Source organism: Antennarius striatus, chromosome 11 (assembly GCF_040054535.1).
Source record: "Antennarius striatus isolate MH-2024 chromosome 11, ASM4005453v1, whole genome shotgun sequence".
NCBI lineage: Eukaryota > Metazoa > Chordata > Actinopteri > Lophiiformes > Antennariidae > Antennarius > Antennarius striatus.
Genome location: NC_090786.1, coordinates 2,847,501 through 2,868,710, shown reverse-complemented (window position 1 = coordinate 2,868,710; position 21,210 = coordinate 2,847,501). Strand labels below are relative to the sequence as shown.

Sequence of the window (21,210 nt, the reverse complement as noted above, 5' to 3'; positions counted from 1 at the left end):
TCTGCCCGATGTCCCCTCCCCCCTAGCAGCAGATGGGCGTGGCCGGGAGAGGCAGCGGGAGTCCACGTCCACCCTGGAGGTGCCCGACCAGCAGCGGACGCCCACCCATCACATCCGCTCCCGATCGGTGTCGCCGCACCGGGAGGAGCAGGGGAGGATCCGCTCACGACCCCCCAACATGCCAGCCCAGAGGTGAAGGAACGAACCGGGGTACTCTGACCGGTTTGGGGGTATTTAAATATTTAGATTAAAAATTTTTGGGGGATATTTAAATTAAATATTTTAAAATTTTAAATATTTAAGAATGAAAAAACCTTGATTTAAGCTTAAAATATGTAAATTATTTGTGTGTACAGGTAAACATCACTATTTGTTTTTATTGGTCCCAGGAGAGACGACATAAGTTGAACTAAACTTTATTTATGAATGAATTTTCAATAAAAAACAGTTAAAATGAATCTATTTTAAACTTTAAAACACAATTTATTTTTTATTATAGTACAGAAAATAAATATCTAAATTTACAAATACAGTTTGAGGATGTGGACGCTTTATTTACGAGTAAATAAATAAATAAAAGTCTTTTTTAAAGTCATAAAACAAATTATAAGTTAAGTAAAATGACATAAACTTGATTTTTATTTTTTTATTTTTGTATTAGTATAAGAGTGTTTTTTTAGGATGGGGATGGAGCGGCTCGGTTTGAAATCGGTGCCTGTGAGGCCTTGGGGGTTGGTGGGTGAGGGGGGGGGGTCACAGTGTTAAAGGTAGAAGCATCGCCGTGGAGACGGAACAGAGAACAGGAAGTTAATTGGAAGGCAGCAAACGGAGTCCATCTCCTAATGAAACGACCGTCTGAGGCAGAACACGCCGTGCTGCCAGCTCTGCTTTTACCGAGCCGGCCAGACCGACCTGCCAAGAGTCTGCTGCAGCCCCCCCCCCCCCCCACCACACCCCAACGACCACTAACACCCCCCACCACCACCACAACCCTCACCCCCCCAACTGCCTCTTTCTTTCTACCTCTCAGGAGTCTGGATGATGAACTTCCTTACTCTCGTCGTTCTCGATCTCCCAACCGTTACCACGACACCCCCAGAGGTCGCCAGCAGCAGGAGGAGTACCTGGACGACAGGTGTGTGTGTGTGTGTGTGTGTGTGTGTGTGTGTGTGTGTGTGTGTGTGTGTGTGCTCATAATGTATGCTCATATACTAAACGCTCATTTATGTGCTGGTGTGAGTGCAGACAGTTGGTTTTTATCTGTGTGTGAATGAACACAGGTCAGATGTTTGACTTTTATTTTGCGTTTCTCATTTTTAAATATAATTATAGATTTAAATTTAAATAAATTTCTCTTCCTGTTGCTGAATCTTCTTCCTCTGTGTTTGTGTTTGTCGCAGCAGCTCTCTGTCTGTCTTCTTTTACCGAACAGATTATTTTCTGTTGTCAGGAGGTCAGGTGATACCCTAGAGGTCAGCTGACGTGGGCGTGTCATGTGACATGTTTGTGTTTACGCTGGAAGCTTGCCGGGACCGTTGATCACAACTATACGCTTTGCTCAATTAATGCCAGCATTGATGATACGTAGCATCACAGCTGTAGCCGTAGCAACCGTCTGCGGGGCCCGATCAATAATCTGGTGTCACTGAAGGATTGTTGGATGTTTATTTGAACTGAGGTGTGTGTAGTTTACCCCGTTGTCTTTGGATGAGGGGGGGATTTTGTTTTTAATCTCCTTTCCTGGATTAGTTTGAATGTTTTTGTCTGGCCATGGATTTTAAATAAAGTTTTATGTCTCCGACTTCTAGGGTAGGCTGCTCGTGTTTTTGTGTTACTACGTCTCCCAGAGTGTGTTGCTTCTTCGGCTCCAGTTCTGAGCGTGTGTGTGTGTGTGTGTGTGTGTGTGTGTGTGTGTGTGTGTGTGTGTGTGTGTGTGTGTGTGTGTGTTTATATCAGAGACAGCTTCTCTTTCCTATTCACCCTCTTCTCCTCTTCTGCTCTTGTGGTTTGTTTGTTTTTTTTCTGTTTTGTTCCCCCCCCCCACCGTTGTTGATTTCCTCATATGTCATCCATCTCCATGGTAACCACAGTGAGGTCATCATGATCCACCAGTCAGTGCGAGGCAAAAGTGCCGAGTGCCTCCACACCAGGTAAACTGGCCAATCACGATGTGTTGTTTACGTTTGGTACAAGATCAGATCATCTGTTTGTGTATTTGTTATAAATCTTGTTATAACGCTGCATAGAAATGTTCTTGCATATGTAGCTTCATAATTAAATATGCATTAGAGTTACGTTTAATAAGTCGCTCAGTCATTCTGGTGGGAACTATGGATTAATCCCCATGAGGTCACGCTATAGTGAGTATGACTATATACAGTAATCTGATGATATATAATCTGGCTCTGATGTACGTCTGCCTGGGATCCACTAGAGGGCAGCACATGCCCATGTTTGCCTTCAAACTGCGCTCCACTCCCAACATGTTAGAGGAGAATTCACCAATCAGAGCAGAGAATCTAGAGCAGGGGTGTCAAACTCAAAGGTCCAGATGTAACTAATAAATGTAACTAAAGGTAACTCAATGTAATGTAACATAAATGTCACTAAATCCTTAATGTTAAATAACTGAATTTATTACTGATTCAAGTTACAAACATCACAGCTACACAGAAAAATATGTTTGTTTCTCTGTTATAATAAAATAACAGAACTCCATCAATCAAGGATCAAACTATCAATCAATAAAGAAAAATAACATCAGACACAAGTTAGGACGTTAACTTTGGTCAAAACGTTTTTATCAGAGTTAAAATGGGTTAAATTACTGCATTGTGGGAAATGTCGTTTTTGGTCAAAGCACACTTTTTGATCTATTTATTTTTATAAGCTGACCTTTTATGCTCTGGCGGGCCACGTAAAATGATGTTGAGGGCCACATTTGGCCCCCGGGCCTTGAGTTTGACACATGTCACTCAGATGTGTTGTTTCTGCGTCTCCTGCTCCGGTGGGGGGCGTTAATCGCCCTCACATGGACATTAGGTTTCTGTGTGTTATGATGCAAACAGCTGAGAACAGGAGGAAGCATTTCCCTTTTGCATGGAATTTTATCGTCATGGTAACAGTTAACATTTGGTGAAGGGTGGATTTCTGACGCTTGAGCGGCTTTCACGCGGCTTCCTGCTCACTTACATGAAAGCATTTACAAACTTAAGCCAGTGATTTATTTACAGGACTGTTTTGTTTGTGACCAAAAATTTAGGAAATCGACTGGAAAACTTTTACTTGGAGTGAAAATGTAATGAGTCACTGGATAAGTTGGGGATGTGTGTGACCTCTTGACCTTTCTGTTGTGCAAACGGTCCCACCTGTTTTTGTGTTTCCTCCTCCACCCGTTCCTCCTGCGTCTGTCTGCATGCATGCTCACGTCAGGAGATCGACTAGACTCAGTAACACACTCCCTCCTAAGATGCCGCTTTTGTTCAACGGCACCCACAAACGAACCAACAGGTAAGTCCACGTCTAAGGGCTTCAAGCGTGCGTCAGACGAGGTGTTTCTAGTTCCATTTCTAACTTTTTGATGATTTCCTTAACATTATTTCACTTAAAAACTTTTTGTTTTGTAAGTTTATTTTAAGTACAGCGTCACAGAATGTAGGACTACTATAAGTAGTTCGATATTTTCTCACACTTTCCTTGCGTTTCTTTTTGAAATCCTCGTCAAATTTCAAAGTGTAGTCCAATCCTGAAGTTTCTATATGAAGACACAAATTTTTTTAAAATGCATTTTGAAATGTCGTGATCTTTTCTTTGCATTTTTAAAAATGCATTTTTATTTATTTTATTTGTATGTATTTATTTAAATATGTATATATAGTTATATGTATTTATATATAATATTTATTTATGCATGTATTTATTTAAATATTTAAATGTTCATTTTTATGTATTTTATTTTTATTTATTTAAATGTTTAAATATACATTTTAATTTTTTAAATTTTATTTATTCATTTTAAATATGCATTTTTATGTATTTTATTTTTATTTATTTATTTAAATGTTTAAATATACATTTTTATTTATTTTATTTTATTTGTTCATTTTAAATATGCATTTTTAAAAATGCATTTTTAGGTGTCGTGATTTTTTTTCTTCTGATGGTTCCGTTCAATGTTTTTCAACAACGACTGTGATGCTCCTAAAATTTGTGAACGAATGGGACTTAATGATTTGACAATCACATTATTTGAAGCATATTAGACTTTTTTTTTTTCTTCAACCTGCTCAAAAGGCGGTAATAATTTCTTATATTAAATATCGGCGCCTTTCAAAAACGTACATATTTACAGTAGAAACGACAGCAGCTTGAGATAGAAGTCGGTGGACTTTATTTCCTGTAAGTATTTCCTTCAGCAGAAGGAGCTTCAGATTCATTTCCAGTCTTGGCCTTCCTTCCTTCCTTCCTTTGCTCATGCATGCTGTTGCTGATGCACCTCCTCCGCCACCGTCGTTAGAACCAACCACTGAGAATCAGGGTCGCTCTATGGTTGTGAATCTAATCAGACTTTCTTTTAAAGCATCTCTTTGTGTTTGTCCATTGTTTTCTCTCTTCCTGTCTCCTCTTCCTGTCTCCTCTCCCATTGGATGGCTTGTTGGTCTGTGGTGCCTCTAGTGACCTGCAGCCCTCCCTGGAGAGGGTCAGGAGCGCTAGTACCAACTGTCTGGCTCCAGACAATCATGCCCCCTCAGCAGAGACTGAAAGGTACCAGCCTCTGCCCCCCCCCATTCCCAAACCCTCCTTCGGGACTTTAGTTGTCTCTTATCCTCCACTGTTAGCAGTGGTTCTTACATTAGCTTAGCTTAGTCATGTAGCTGACATATCACGCCTTCATTGACCTGTCAGTGTCGGTATGATTACGAGGTCACAGTTGGACCCCTGACAACCAGATCCGGCCCCTAACAACCAGATATGACTCCTGACAACCAGATCTGACCCCTGACAACCAGATATGACCCCTGACAACCAGATCTGACCCCTGACAACCAGATATGACCCCTGACAACCAGATCTGACCCCTGACAACCAGATCTGACCCCTGACAACCAGATATGACCCCTGACAACCAGATCTGACCCCTGACAACCAGATATGACCCCTGACAACCAGATATGACCCCTGACAACCAGATCTGATCTAACCTGTTGGGGTTTCATTGATTGCCTTTCAAACTCAATTTAATCGAAATACCTCAGAGAATAGGTAGGAATTGATTGGAGTTGTTTCTATTGTTGACTTTTAAAGACTCAAGCACAAACTCTGCACTCTGTGGACACCAAAACAGAAATTTGAAACACAATTTGAAACTTCTAATGTTTCTCCACGTCTGCTGGATTTGTAAATGAGCAAATGTGTGCCAATAAGTCTTCATCTGCTTCATATGAGGTTATTTTATTTCCTTGTTGTGTTTAGAACTTCTTCTACTGCCCCCTTGTGGCCAAAAACATACCCCATCCTGTAGTCTCGGCTTCTTGGCAGCGTCTTCAGTTAGAGAATATTTGTGATTTTGTGATGGATTGCTCCTTTGACCACATGGGTGACATATTCTGTGTGTGTACGCTCAGAAAACCTTTGTCCCACTCGTTGCCCCGGAGACGTCCAGCGAGTCCCAGGATTCTAATCCAACATGCGTCCCCTGAGGATGACAGGTATCCGTTTGTGGAGCCCAGCTGCTTCCTGTTAGAGCTTGACTCACGCCTTCGAACGTCACGCCGTTAAGACCCGTTAAGATCAATAGGAGCAAAAACATTTAGACATTTAAATTATTATTATTTTATTTCAGTAACATAACTCATTTGTCATGGAGGGGGGGGGGGGTTGAACTCCTCCGGGTTCAGTCGGGTCTTATTGGGGTTCAGGCGGACGTCAAGCTCTACCTCCGACTTTCAACTAACATCCATCTCTGATTTCTGTGACTAGCTGGTAGAAAGTGAAACTTTTCCAACTCTTTTTCTTCCTATAAAAGTCTAATATGTGATTTTATCTTGTGTCATATTAAGAAATATAACTTTATTTCATCCAAATCTGGAAACAAATCATTTTAAAACTATTACTTTGAACTCTTCAGATACAAGATGAAATGACAAACTGTCCGTCACCTGTAGCTTCCTGTCGCTAACCCTGAACTCCTGCTTTGTGATCAGCGAGCTGCGCACAGTGACAGGGAACACAAACACCCTTTCAAAATAAAGGTTTTTCTTTGATTGACTCTCATTGTGTAGAGCGGGGGGGTTGGGGTGGGGGTGTCAAACTCGTTTTCACCGAGGGCCAACATCAGCGTAACGGCTGTCCTCCAAGGGGCCAGATGTAACTAATAAATGTAAATAAATGTAACTCAATGTAATGTAACATAAATGTAACTCAATTAATTCACAATTTGTTACTTATTCGAGTTACAAATGTTACAGTCGGACCGAACAAACATGTTTGTTTGTTTCTCTGTTCGAACATAAATCCTTTTAATTTGTCGGGTTATTAAACCCACGGAACTCCGTCAATCAAGGATCAAACTATCAATCAATAAAGAAAAATAACATCAGACGCAAGTTAGGACGATAACTTTGTTTGAAACGTTTTTTGTGGTTATTGCATTGTGGGAAATGTAGTTTTTGCTCCAAGCACACTTTTGACTTATTTATTTTTAGACATTCTGACCTTTAATGTTCTCGCGGGCCACATGAAATGATGTGGAGGGCCACATTTGGCCCCCGGGCCTTAGAGTTTGACACATGTGTTTTCCTGGTTTGTAACCCGTTCCTTTAGCGCTGCGGCGACACTTTTCCCCTCTCCGGTTGTGGCTTTCGTGGCTTTTCTTTCGTTGCTGTTCGTGGTCGGTGGGTTAGTCATGTGATCTTTCCTTGCTATAGCCTCTCAGAGATGAGTTTTGTTGTTTTTTTCTTGTTGTGGGTGTCGCGTCTCCCTGACGACAGGATCCGCATCATCCACAATTTACATCAGACGTGTGGGCGTGTCATCCGTTTCATATTCATGCTCATGAATGGAGGATGTGGAGTCGTGCTTTAATTCACCCAGAAGACATTCAGACAGCCTTCATCGCTTCGGCGCCATCCATCACAGCATGTCCCCTATTTCCTGTTTTCCAGATCATAAACTTATAAGTCCAGTGACAGCTTTCCCCCTCCCCAACCCCCAATCCTGACAGACTGTAAATGATGTATCCTCCATCCTCTCATCTGTCCATCCGTCTTTTTTTTTTTTGTTCTTTGGTGCATCGTTCCCCTTTCCCTCATCCGTCGTCCTCCAGGCATCCTCGGACCCTGGAAACACCTGAGTGTCCCACTCTGGGCAGGAAGCTGTGTGACAGCGGCAGGTAAGGCGTGTCCTGTCCGCTCAGCACACATCAAAAAGGAATGGGGGTCCCCCCACCCTCACCCCCAAAAAAGATGATGAATGTCATCTTAAAGTTTTTACGCTCACTCATGTTCTGTTGCTTTTTTTTCTTTCTTTCCTCCCTCCATTTTTTTTTCTACTTCCTGTTTGTCGCTCACGCCTCGTGTTCGCCGGGCTTCTTGGGTTTGTATCGCGCTCTTGTGACTCCACGTGTGTGTGTGTGTGTGTGTGTGTGTTTGTGCACCAGAATCAAGCCCACCTCCATCTTAAGGGGCTCCAGAGGAAAGAAGGCGCCGCTGCGGCCCCTTGGTGAGGGGAACCCCCCCCCGCACATTATGTACCCCCTTGTTCTGATTTGAGTAGAGACTCTAGATAGAACCACGCCTCGTACTTTTACCCATCTGCCTTTGCTGTGACGTGGCTGCTGTCGTGTTTGTGTCGTTGTCGATTCCTCAAGCGGCATCATTTCTTCATCCGATTGTAAAAGTAGAAGTCTGATCAGTGTTGAACTGAACCGGTGGGTCCATATCAATCCATATCTTTGACCTCCAATCCAGATCGGAATCTAATCCCCGATCGGAATCTCATCGGAATTCGTCCGTCTCTCTGTCTGTCCACCAAATATCTTCACAACCATTGCAGACAGAAAGATGAAACAAAAAGCAGATTATTCAGGCAGCAAAGGGGATAAAAATGAGATGATGACCTTGAGAAAACTAGGTCAAGGTCAAATTTAAACTTTTTAAAAAAAATTTGCACATATCTCAGGAACCGGATAGCTAGTGCTTTGATCTATTGTCTTTGTTACATGTGTGCACACTAACTAACTAACTAACTAACTAACTAACTAACTAACTAACTAACTAACTAACTAACTAATTTTCAGAAAAACATTGAAGGTGCAAATGTTATTAAACCATGTGCACACGCTACTATTAATACACAATCTAAGTTTTCCCAAGGTCAAAGTTATCATATCGTTTTTGCTTATTTGACCTCTGATTACAGTATTTTCCGCACTATAAGGCGCACTGGACTATAAGGCGCACTGATCTATAAGGCTCACTGGACTATAAGGCTCACAGGACTATAAGGTACACTGGACTATAAGGTACACTGGACTATAAGGCGCACTGATCTATAAGGCTCACTGGACTATAAGGCTCACTGGACTATAAGGCTCACTGGACTATAAGGCTCACTGATCTATAAGGCTCACTGGACTATAAGGCTCACTGGACTATAAGGCTCACTGGACTATAAGGCTCACTGGACTATAAGGTACACTGGACTATAAGGTACACTGGACTATAAGGTACACTGGACTATAAGGCTCACTGATCTATAAGGCTCACTGGACTATAAGGCTCACTCACTATTTTTTCATATATAAGTGCACTGGATTATTAGGCGTTGTTGGTTTTTGAGAAAATTAAGGGCTTTTAGGTGAACCTATAGTGCGGAAAATACTGTATTTTCAAAGTTTTTATTGTCCGTCTCCAGAATGTTGCACCCGAAAAGATACAAAATGTGGTAAGTTGCATTCGCACATCAATGCTTGCGACTTCACCTCATCGCGGATTTTTAACCTCGAAAAACTAGGTCAAGGTCAAATTTTCACTTTTATACCTTTTTAGGTGCACATCTCTGAAACATGATGAGATATAGTCACAAAAGAAAAAGCAACATCTCCAGGAAGCCAGAGGATGTTGGGGTCTCTGACTGCCTCGTCCGGGTTGTGAGGTGTGTTAGTTAAACACCAGCAGGCAGACGTTGTTACCCCCCACCCCCCACCCCCTAGCTATGTTGGCAGTGGGAATATTTGCAAACTATTAACAGGTCATTTACAGAGTAATAGGAAGCATGTGTGCTGCTGTCGGCTCTTCTCCTGATAGATTACAGCGTTTGTGCTTCAGCGCTTCCCTCTTTGTGTTTCTTTGACTGTCTGAATCTTTATTTGCCGCTCTGTCCTGCGACAGGATCCCTCGCTATCGACCCCCCCCCCCCGTCGATAATGTGGCTGCCACTGGTTTTTCTTCCTCCAGAAGCTTTTATTGCTTTCCTTTCACTTCCACGTCTGAGTTTATTTCTCTCCCTGCGACCGCATTCTTCCACTTTACGCGCATTTTGAAACAGGGAGTTAGTAACTCTTTCTTCTTTTGCTCGGTTTCCAGGTGAATTTCAAGCGCTCCTAATTCCAAAATACAAATAAATGACGTGTGAAACGAACTTTAATGTCGTTTCTCTTTCTTATTTCCATTCTTTTCATCCTTTCTTTCATTCATTTGCCCCCCCCCCCCACATCATTTCATCACTTCATCCAGGGGCCACCTCCAAGGTGGTTCGTCTCTTTCCTCCTCGGTGACGTCGTCCTCGGCCCGCAGAGCGAGGCAACTCCCCCAGCTTCCCCCCAAGAGCAACACTGTAGAGCAAGGTAAGCTAACCGCTACGCTAGCGGGCGCTTACCTGTCCGATGGGGTCAAAGGTCACGGCGTCTTGTGTTTTTTTATTTTTTTTTGCTGTGCAGCCCTGGTAGCAGAGGAGTGCGTCCGGCAGCTCCAGATGAGGGTTCATTCCAACCGGGCATCGGCCGTCGTCGCCACCTCCAGCCAACAGGAGCTGGACCGATCCCTCAAGAACAAACGGGAGGTGTGTGTGTGTGTGTGTGTGTGTGTTTTATTTATCCTGATGGTTTACTTAAAAGAAAAACAACCTCATCAGGAGATTGGAGGGGGGGAGGGGATAATGTTCCATCACCACGAATTGCATTTACTGTCTCAAGAAAGTAATAAATTCCGTTGGCGAAATGGTTGAGGACCACTCCATAAAATGAATCGGTTCCAACTGGGCAGTCGCTCAAGAAGTGTGTGTGTGTGTGTGTGTGTGTGTGTGTGTGTGTGTGTGTGTGTGTGTGTGTGTGTGTGTGTGTGTGTGTGTGTGTGTGTGTGTGTGTGTGTGTGTGTGCGCGGCTGCTTTTCTATCACTACCTTAACAGAAAGCTGACAGTTTAATGGTGATGTCCCGGATTTCACACGCATCTACAAGCCAGCGGTCCCCCCCCCCCCTTCTTTGTATGCATCATGTCAGCGCCATCTGCGTGATGTACGACATCACGCCGCCGCCCCCCCCCCCCAATTTGACGGAATGTGAAATCATTTCAACCTGACAGCGCAGATCATCCATGCAAACCGGTTTAAACGTCGGTGTGTGTGTGTGTGTGTGTGTGGGGGGGGGGTCGGTGTGTGTGGGGGGGTGGAGACGTGTACGGAAGGCGTTAATGTTCGCGTGTGGACTTTAAATGAGCAGATAAAGGTTGTGTTTAAGTGACGACAGAGCGTATTAACAGCGAAGAAACGTCTGAGGTCATGCAAAAACACATCTCATTAGTCAGGATCCATTAAGGTTACGGGGCGTGAAACGTTAGTTCCTGCTCCACGGATTAGACGGGTGTGTGTGGAAGGTCAAAGGTCGGCAGCCTCGTGGTGTCACCTGGCACCTGATCCAGTGAGAACTACAGCGGTGAACCAAAACAGCAAGCTGAAAGACACCAAAATGCACATCAGCGCTGATGGGGAGCAAGTGTTAGATTAGATTAGATTAGATTAGATTAGATTAGATTAGATTAGATTAGATTAGATTAGCTTTAATGATCCCAAACTGGGAAATTCACATGTTGTAGCAGCATTCAGACAAACAAACATGGAGAACATACATTAAAGAAAATTAATACATGAGGGGAAAGGGAATAATAATAATAATAATAATAATAATAATAATAATAATAATAATAATAATACCCTGGTACAACAAATATAAGTTATATTTTTACTTACTGTTATATATTTATATATTTGCTTACCGTGATTGATCTCTTCTGATATTGATTTTTTTTTTTACCTCTTTTCTCTGGCGTTACGTACCATCGAGAGTGTTGATTTCGTACATTATTTCACATTATTTTAATTGTTTTTATCTGATTTTATTTCCGTTTTTAACTTATTTTTTTGAATTTCTGTTTCATATCTTATTTAATTGCGTTATGTTCATTGTGTTACGTGCTATAGAAATAAAGTGGATTGGATTGATTGGATATCTGCTGATCACGTCTATTGATTTGCTTCCCGCAGCTCTACAAGGACCAGAGGAGGAGCAGCGAAAACGTTTCCCATAAGTCCTCAGACAGTGATGTCAGCGACGTGTCAGCCATCTCTCGAACCAGCAGTGCCTCTCGCATCAGTAGCACCAGCTACATGTCCATCCAATCAGAGAGACCCCGGGGACGCTTCAGGTAACGCCGCCCCTCGCTCTGACGCTCACGTCACTCCTTTTGTAAGTCACATGACTTAACCCTTCGGGTGGCGGTATGACCTCCAGGGCCATGCGCGCGACGGGCCGCCACATGATGAAGAGCACCAGCGTGAGCGGCGAGATCTACGGCATGGAGCACGCCGACGGCAGCCAATCAGACACGGCGCTCGGGAGCCTCGGGAGCGGCATCAAGAAGCGGCGCTCGAGCCTCAGCCAACGTGTCGTCGCCATTCTGCCGTCCAGACGGAGCCGGAGCACCTCGCAGCTCAGCCAGACAGGTGAGGGAGGGGAGGGGGCGGAGTCAGCGCACCGACACACGTGGACAGGAAGACCCATCACCGCCATGGGCAATCCACCACCATCACCCCATTACTGTAAATTAGCAGATTCCGTTGCCAAGACGATTGGCAGCCTCGTTGGCGTCCAGTCCGTTTTATACGCCTATAAAATAATTCGCTTTTTGAAGACAAGTCAAAAGCCTGATATAAAATGTTTACTCTAAAGCTGATGCAGCTTTATTTTTTAAGAGCGTCATCCCAACGACATCCTTCAAGGCGTTCTGCTGGCAAGACGATTTTTGTTTATCGGAAAAATAAGATAATCCAAAAGCGCGATTGACTTTTTACGTGGCTGAAGACGACGGCGGGCGATCCGCACAAGATGGCATAACGCGCTGACGCGATCGATGGATGTGGAACTCGTCCAGGACAAAACGCAAACTCTCGTATTACAAACAGGTTGACAACAAGCTAGGTCAGGGGTGTCAAACTCATTTTCAGCGAGGGGGGGCCACATCAGCATCACATCGTCATCACCATAACGTTTGTCCTCAAAGAACCAGATGTAACTAATAAATGTAACCAAAATGTAACTCATTGTGATGTAACATAAATGTAACTACTCTTTAATGTTAAATAACTGAATTTATTACTTATTCAAGTTACAAACATTACAGTTGGAGTTACAAACATTACAGTTACACAGAAAAACAAATAGTATTTTCCGCACTATAAGGCGCACCTTCAATGGATGGCATATTCTAAAAAAGTGTTATATATAACGTGCACTGGATTATAAGACGCCCTGTCAGTTTTTGAGAAGAGTAAGCTCTGGTGGGCCACTTAAAATGATGTGGTGGGCCACATTTGGCCCCAGGGCCTTGAGTTTGACACACGTGATCTAGATCTTCACTGCTTGTGTTTCCAATGTTGCTGTTGTTCCTGATGTTGTTGTTTATCGGCTTTGTTGTTGTTGTTGTTGTTGTTGTTGTCGTTGTTGTGTGTTATTTCAGAGGCGGCGGGTAAGGCGGCGGACAGACAGAAAGGTAAAGCAGTAGCGAGACAGGAAGTCGAGACAGTCAGACAGGAAGTAGTAGTGGAACGTTGTATGAGATGCAGAGAAACCCACACCGGGATAGATGATAGCTCTGAAACAGTTCCATGCACCCCCCCCCCACTCCTGAATTATGTCTCCGGCACGCTTCCTTACTCCACCCCCTCCCGTCACCATTGTATGTTAAAAGGAGGGTTCAGGTCTGCAGCCTGCTCTCTGATTGGACCAAAGTAACCAATCTGGACTGACAGGAAGTTGTTTGTGACAACAGCAGGCTGGGAAAAGAGCTGAACTCCTCCTTTTACGTCTGGATGAATGAGTGATGGACGCTTCAGTTGGTGGGGGGGGTCGACTGAGACGTCATGTGATTTCCTGAAGTGACCTCATCACTAAAGTAACAAAAAATAGTCCCTGATCTCCAAAAAGTCCCAAAAAAAACAAAAACAAAAAGTCCAGATTTGAAACACCAGCCTTTTTTTTTGTTAGCATGATGGGATTTAACACGTATGTTCTGGGATGTTGGTGAGATCACGACGGAACGTGAGTCTGCATGGGATCAGTTTCCTGGTCATGTGACTTGAGACACCGGCGTTTAAAATGGTTTTAATGCTTCTTCGGCCCGCAGAGGTGTCCGCTGGGAAGAAGGTGGGTAAGAGCAGCAGCAGCATCCAGAGGAGCGTGGAGACCGGCATGGCGGTGGAGTATCCGCGGGGGGGGTCGGCCATGAACCGCCAGGCCAGCAGGGAGTCCACCGACGGCAGCATGAACAGCTACAGCTCTGAGGGGAAGTAGGTGAACCGTTAGCGGAGCGGTGGTGTTAGCGTTGGTTTCCCCCTCGACTTGACTTTGTGTGTGTGTGTGTGTGTGTGTGTGTGTGTCAGTCTGATCTTCTCAGGGATGCGTTTGGGCGCCGACAGTCAGTTCAGCGACTTCCTGGACGGTTTGGGTCCTGGTCAGCTGGTGGGCCGGCAAACGCTGGCGACGCCCGCCATGGGCGATGTTCAGATCGGCTTGATGGACAAGAAGGGCCAGCTGGAGGTGGAGGTGATCCGGGCGAGAGGTCTCAGCCCCAAACCGGGCTCCAAATCCCTCCCAGGTAACCCACATGCACACTAAATGCTTCAACGTGAAGCCACTTCCTGTCTGACCCCCCCTGTCCGTCCTCAGCCCCCTACGTGAAGGTGTACCTGCTGGATAACGGAACCTGCAAAGCCAAAAAGAAAACCAAGATTGCACGAAAGACCTTGGAGCCGCTCTACCAGCAGCACCTGCTCTTTGACGAGAGCCCCCAGGGGAAGGTGCTCCAGGTAACCCCCAGCATTCCTGGTGGTGGTGGTGGTGGGGGGGTACAAGGAATAAAAAAACTTCTTTTTCAATAAAAACTTCTTTGGAACCATTTAATGCAACGCAAACAGAAAATCATCCCAAAGAGTCAGACTTCAGTCTCTAGGTCTGGATTTCTAACATGTTTGACTGGAATGGGTGGAGGGATTAGAGACAGTGGTGAGGATTAGAGACAGTGGTGAGGATTAGAGACCGTGGTGAGGATTAGAGACAGTGGTGAGGATTAGAGACAGTGGTGAGGATTAGAGACAGTGGTGACGGATTAGAGACAGTGGTGAGGATTAGAGACAGTGGTGAGGATTAGAGACAGTGGTGATGGATTAGAGACAGTGGTGACGGATTAGAGGCAGTGGTGAGGAGGATCGTTTGGAGTCTTGACAGAAGGGATTTAAATATTTTCCCTCTTACAAAAACATGTGACTTGACCTGAATAATGAATCTTGGACTTGAAAAGTGTCTCCACCTTAATTTTTTCTAATGACTCGGACTTCCTGTCTGGTCAGGAAGCGTTGATGAATCCTTGACGGTTGCTAGGATACGCTGACTCCCGTCTGCCGTTCTCTCCTCCAGGTGATCGTCTGGGGCGACTACGGGCGGCTGGACCACAAGTGTTTCATGGGCGTAGCACAGATCCTATTGGAGGAGCTGGACCTCTCGAGCACGGTGATTGGCTGGTACAAACTGTTCCCACCGTCTTCATTGGTGGACCCTACATTAGCTCCGCTCACGCGGCTGGCGTCTCAGACGTCATTGGACAGCTCAGGACCGCCACCGGGCGTTCGGTCGTAGTGATCTGAGTGGCGACCACAAGCCCCGCCCATCCCAAAAAAACATCCCTTATATGGACCACAGCCGCTGGACCAGAACCAAGCCGAGGCAAGACGTCGCCCCGGGCAACGACGAGCTCTCGGTCGACCAATGAACAGCCAGACAGAGCGACAGGGAACGAGCGAGAGAACTAGCCAATCAGAGTTTAGCTGGAGTCTGACAATCACGTCTCACACCGCCCCCCCACTCCTTCGTTCGCCGTTTATTTTCCCATGCATTTTGCTTTCTTTGTTCCCCCCCCCCCACACCCAGTAGCCCTCCAGCCAATCAGAGTAGAGCTCTTGCACAGGGATTGGTTGACGTCTGAAGGGGTTAACTACGTTGCGGCGGTCCGGGAGCGTGCACGTTCACGTGCACACGCTTAAGCCTGGTGAAAGCAAGCACAAGAGAGGCACCCCCCCCCACACACAATCCTCCCCTTTCCAAACCCCCCCCCCTACCCCCCTGCTAGGAGGGAGCAGCATGACTCGGGGAAGCCCCGCCCCTGACCCCGCCCCCTAAGCAGCATGCACGTTTCTTCAGTTCTGTTTGTTTGTTTGTTTGTTTGTTTTTTTTGTTTTGTTCTCTACTTTTTTTGTTTTTTTGTAAAATAAAAAAAAAAACGAAACAAAATTAAAATGAACAATTCTCAAAAAAACCAAAAACAAAAACGGTTAAAAAAAAAAGAAGAAGACCAGACTGTGTTGGTTCCACATAGCTCTAGGCCAGCTTGTATGTTGCATGTTCTTGTACAGTTTGCTCGTACTGAATATGAAGACAAACCGAGAAAACGCCAAGCCATGCCCCGCCCGCCCCCCCCCATAGACGGGAGCGGACCAATAGAAAAAGGGGGGAATCCACTCCAGCCAGGCCACGCCTACCGCTCTGGGTCGAAATAGGAAGTCAAAAACAAACAAACCCCCCCCCCCAACAATAACAACAAGGTTCTGTTTGTGTTCTGTTTTTTTTTAACTTGCTGTTCTCCACCCCCCCCCCACGCCCCCCCCCCCCCACCCCCACCCCGAGAGCGTAGGCGTCTAAACGGAGACCGAGAACCAGAATGTGTGTAAAACAGATCAATGTATATGAATATCAATTATAAAGATATAGATATATGAATATAAAAAGAGTGTATCTGACTGCACAACCGTCACACACACACACACACACACACACACACACACACACACACACACACACACACACACACACACACACACACACACACACACACACACACCTGTACATACCAATCAGGACGAGTTCACACCAACATTCCCAGGTTGGTCGGAGGGGAATTCTGCGTCCTGTCGATGTGCCGGAAGCCGCTGAGCGGCGCCGAGCCACAAGGGGGCGCTAACAGACCTTTTTTCCCTTTTTTTTTATTTTTTATTTTTTTGGACACCCGGTTGCAGAATAAACTAGCAGAACCAATTGGAAACAAGCTTTTCTTTTTAACCCCGCCCACCCCCCTGTTGTTTGCGATCGGTCTGGACTCCTGAAACCAACGGACGCGTTTTGTGGACGTTTCTGTTGACGCCCCGGCGGTGTGGCCGACTGCCCTTTCCTTTGTCAGTATTACTCCAGGGATACTGATTGTTTACAGCCCACGGCCCCTCCCACCCCCAACCCTAACCCTAACACCCCCCCCCCACACACACACACACACACACTCCCAAACCATGATTTTAGACGAAAGACTAAAGAATTCACTGCAACAGTTCTTGTTTGTATAACAGATGTGGCTCTACTGATGTGTATGTTTTATATTCAAGAGTTCATTTTTATGATTTACAAATAAAGACTGTGTGGAAGAAGAGCGTGGCGTCTTCAAACTGCCTCGTCTCACGTTCTTGGTTGTCACGGCGACGGCGATGGAGGATGCGAGCCAGGTAGGTAGAGACGGCTAAAAGTTTTTCGTCCCGTTTTCCTTGGAGCCAACCGGTGGGATCAAGAATCCAGCTGTTGGAACACACTTCTGTCTCGTGTGTGTGTGTGTGTGTGTGTGTGTGTGCATGTGTGTGTTGAGTTCATGGGATTAGGAAATGGAAAACACACACACACACTGCCTCCTTGTGCATTTTTTCCTCAGGCCTCCTTCAGGTTTGTGGGATTAACCTGGATTCAAGAGGCAGAAATGTTTTCTTTTCCAGCTTCTCCTGGATCCAGAAGCGTTCCGGTCGGATCAAACTCGACTTCTGGATGTTTGTTTTGGTTCCACTGATTTTATCTGACAGAATTATAGATTTTATAGACTTAAGTTTTAGCTAAACATGCAGAAATAAAGTACATAAACATCTGTTCAGAAGGACTTCCTGTAGAACCTGGAGATACGAGTTATTTGAGTTATTTTTTTTTCCACGTGTTGGTGGATGGATACAGCATCAGCTCTCGTTGGTGGTTTCTTTTCATTCTTTATCATTGTTCACGTAATTTATATATAATTAATTATACACGTGTAAAATCTGCATGTCTATCGGTTGATAAGAATTTTTTTTTTCAGATTGCAGGGGGTTTGGGTTTTTTTTTTACAACGTTGGAACGAATTAAAATTATTTATTTTAAATGATTAAATATTGTTTGACCTAAGAGTTAAGTCACAGAACGGGTTCAACTCGTATCACCAGGTTCTGCTGTAGTTCAAACGCTGACCTCATTTCAGGCTGTTTCTGCCCCCTAGTGGTGACTTTTAATGACTTAATAAAAACTTCTTGATGAATGTCAAACATCTATCTGTACACGTCTTTATTTTTCAGAAACGTTTTAAGATCAGAACATTTTCCACTCATGTTCCTCCCACAAATCCACCGGAACGCATTGTTGACTCATTTCCTCTTATATATCTGTAAACACATAAACACTCTGACAGGTAGGTGGAACACACCTGTAGCTCCACCCCCTCACAATCAGTCCACAGAGGAAATAACAATTAGACCCACCTGCTGCTGACCCGAATCCGCATTTACTCGGGTCGAATCGGGTCCAGTTTATCAGTAATTTATTCATAAAAACTCTGAGCGAATCCTCTCATTATATAAGGGGACTAGTTTTTACACCAGTCTGGAGCTGCTCCTGTCGTCTCCTGGGGGGGGGCCGGCGGACCGGTTTGTTTTCAGTTCTCAGGAGCGGTATGGAGTTTTATTTATTAAAAAAAAGATGTTTTGACTGACCGGTTGAAAAAAAAAATTTTTTTGACCGACTGAACTTCGAAAAAAACTTTTTTTTTAGACCGACCGACTGACAGAACAAAAATTTATTTTTGACCAACTGACCTGCCAAAAAAAACTTTTGTAGACCGACCAAACTTCAAAAAAAAAATTTTTTAAGACCGACTGACTGACCAAAAAAATTTTCTTTAAATTGACCGACCGACCGAAAAAAAAAATTTTTTTCAAACTGAACAGCCAAAAAAATTTTTTTAGACTGATCGAACAGTCGAAAAAAAAAAGCTTTTTTAAGACCAACCTATTGACCAAAATAAATGTTAGACCGACCGACTAAACAAATAATTTTTTTGAACGACCAAACTTCCAAAAAAATTTTTTTTAGACCAACCGAAGGTAAAAACTTTTTGACCGACGGAACTTCCAAAAACACATTTTTTTAGACCAAACGGCTGGTCAAAAAAAAAAATTTTTTTTAAAGACCTAATGACCCACCAAAACAAATGTTTTTATGATTGACTGACTGACCCAAACAAAACCACTTTTTGGACCGGACGAAGTTCCCAAAAAAAACTTTATTAGACCGACGGACCACGCACTGAAAAAATGTTTTTTAGAGCAATCGAATGGTAAAAAAAATACATTTTTATAGAACAACCGATCAACCAGGATTAGGGTTAGGGTTTAGGGTTAGGGGTTAGGTTTAAGGGTTAGCGTTAGGGTTAGTGGATAGGATTAATGTTAGTGGGTTAGGGTTAAGGGTTAGGAGTTAGGTTTAAGGGTTAGCGTTAGGGTTAGTGGATAGGGTTTGGGGTTAGGGTTAGGAGTTAGGGTTAGGATTAAGGGTTAGAGTTAGGGTTGGTGGATAGAGTTAGGGTTAGGGTTAGAGTTCACCCTGAATTGAGTGAAACTCCTTTCTTTAAAATGATTACTTTTGTCTTCAACTGCATGTTTCATTTTACTTATTAATTGTACATATTTTAATAACATAGCACTTAACTAAAATACTTATTATTATTCAGATCATATTTTGAATTGTTCTCTTACCAGAAGGGGCCCTAAAATTTTGTTCTATCACTAATTGGTTGTTTATTATTGTTATTTTATTTATTTATTTATTTATTTATTTATTTAAATATCTATTTGTATCTATAAAAATATATAAATACAGTTCTCTTTTTTCTTTCTTTCTAGCTGCTTCTTTCCCTAACCTCAAACACCCATCTCCCCCTCTTTCCCTAAACCCTAACCCCTGATTTTTCTAACCCTACCCCCCCCACCACACACACACACACACACACACACACACACACACACACACACACACACACACACACACACACACACACACACACACACACACACACACACACACACACACACCCGTCTCTAATCTGCCAATTCCAAAATTTTCCCCTTCTTTCCCCTCATCCCAACCCCTCTGAATTGGATTAGCTATTTTCCCATTGTCAGCAGGCCCCAGAATGGTGTAGAGGTAATGTCGGTACCTTACAACTTAAGATCGAGGGTTCAAACCCCAACCGGACCACTTCTTCTTTAAACATTCTTCTAACCAAAGTTTTCCCTATATCTGCGTCTCCCCACAGTCACCACCAAGAAGCTATAGCTCAATGCTTTAAACACAAGCTTTGCAGTCAGGGGAGCAGGGTTCAAGTCCTGCTCTCTACATACCTCCATCGTCCTCCCTGAACATTTTTATTGTGGACCTTATTAACTATTATTTTATTCCAATGTTTTTAACTCTTTCCTGCTCCGCTTTCTTTTTACAAGAGTGCTTTTTAAATTTGAAAATCCATTTACCTCACTTCCCCCAGTTTTTCCTCATTCCCCTAACTTTTCTTTTCCCTTCCCTAATTTTAATTGATTCTAATTGATTTTAACTCCTGTTTGAATTCACGGCATCTTAAAGTGACCCCACTCCTGGGCCCCATGTGCCAGTGCACTTCGTAGTTCTTTTAAGGAACTACGTATCTTATTGTACTTAACCCTAACCTAACAATAACCCTAACCTAACCATAACCCTAACCCTAACCCCTAACCATAACCCTAACCCTAACCCTAACCTTAACCCTAACCCAAGCCCTAATCCTAACCCTAACCCTAACCCCTAACCCCTAACCCTAACCTCTAACCCTAACCCTAACCCTAACCCTAACCCTAACCCTAAACTCTATCCCTAACCATAACCCTAACCTCTAACCCTAACCCTGACCCCTGATTTTTCTAACCCTACCCCCCCCCCACCACACACACAGACACACACACACACACACACACACACACACACACACACACACACACACACACACACACGTCTCTAATCTGCCAATTCCAAAATTTTCCTCTTCTTTCCCCTCATCCCAACCCCTCTGAATCGGATTAGCTATTTTCCCATTGTCAGCAGGCCCCAGAGTGGTGTAGAGGTAATGTCGGTACCTTACAACTTGAGATCGAGGGTTCAAACCCCAACCGGACCACTTCTTCTTTAAACATTCTTCTAACCAAAGTTTTCCTAAGAACTGCGTCTCCCCACAGTCACCACCAAGAAGCTATAGCTCAATGCTTTAAACACAAGCTTAGCAGTCAGGGGAGCAGGGTTCAAGTCCTGCTCTCTACATACCTCCATCATCCTCCCTGAACATATGTAGTGTGTTTTCATTGTGGACCATTCCCCTAACTTTTCTTTTCCTTCCCCAATTTTAATTGATTCCAATTGATTTTAACTCCTGTTTGAATTCACGGCATCTTGGGGTGACCCCACTCCTGGGCCCCATGTGCCAGTGCACTTCATAGTTCTTTTAAGGAACTACGTATTTTATTGTAC

General features: G+C 44.1%; 1 protein-coding gene across 1 annotated transcript in view; it reads left to right on the top strand.

Moving 5' to 3' along the window:
* rims1a (regulating synaptic membrane exocytosis 1a) overlaps positions 1–15,618 on the top strand; it is a 51,086-nt gene extending 35,468 nt beyond the window's left edge. The window contains exons 15-30 of the mRNA XM_068327095.1: positions 27–192; positions 1,031–1,135; positions 2,091–2,150; positions 3,433–3,510; positions 4,675–4,764; positions 5,625–5,708; positions 7,325–7,390; positions 9,735–9,844; positions 9,938–10,059; positions 11,538–11,698; positions 11,785–11,996; positions 13,010–13,042; positions 13,676–13,838; positions 13,932–14,146; positions 14,218–14,357; positions 14,965–15,618. Coding sequence (XP_068183196.1) covers positions 27–192; positions 1,031–1,135; positions 2,091–2,150; positions 3,433–3,510; positions 4,675–4,764; positions 5,625–5,708; positions 7,325–7,390; positions 9,735–9,844; positions 9,938–10,059; positions 11,538–11,698; positions 11,785–11,996; positions 13,010–13,042; positions 13,676–13,838; positions 13,932–14,146; positions 14,218–14,357; positions 14,965–15,183 — 2,024 coding nt within the window. The 3' untranslated portion in view covers positions 15,184–15,618. The remainder of the gene's footprint in view (positions 1–26; positions 193–1,030; positions 1,136–2,090; positions 2,151–3,432; positions 3,511–4,674; positions 4,765–5,624; positions 5,709–7,324; positions 7,391–9,734; positions 9,845–9,937; positions 10,060–11,537; positions 11,699–11,784; positions 11,997–13,009; positions 13,043–13,675; positions 13,839–13,931; positions 14,147–14,217; positions 14,358–14,964) is intronic.
* The last annotated feature ends 5,592 nt before the right edge of the window (positions 15,619–21,210 follow it).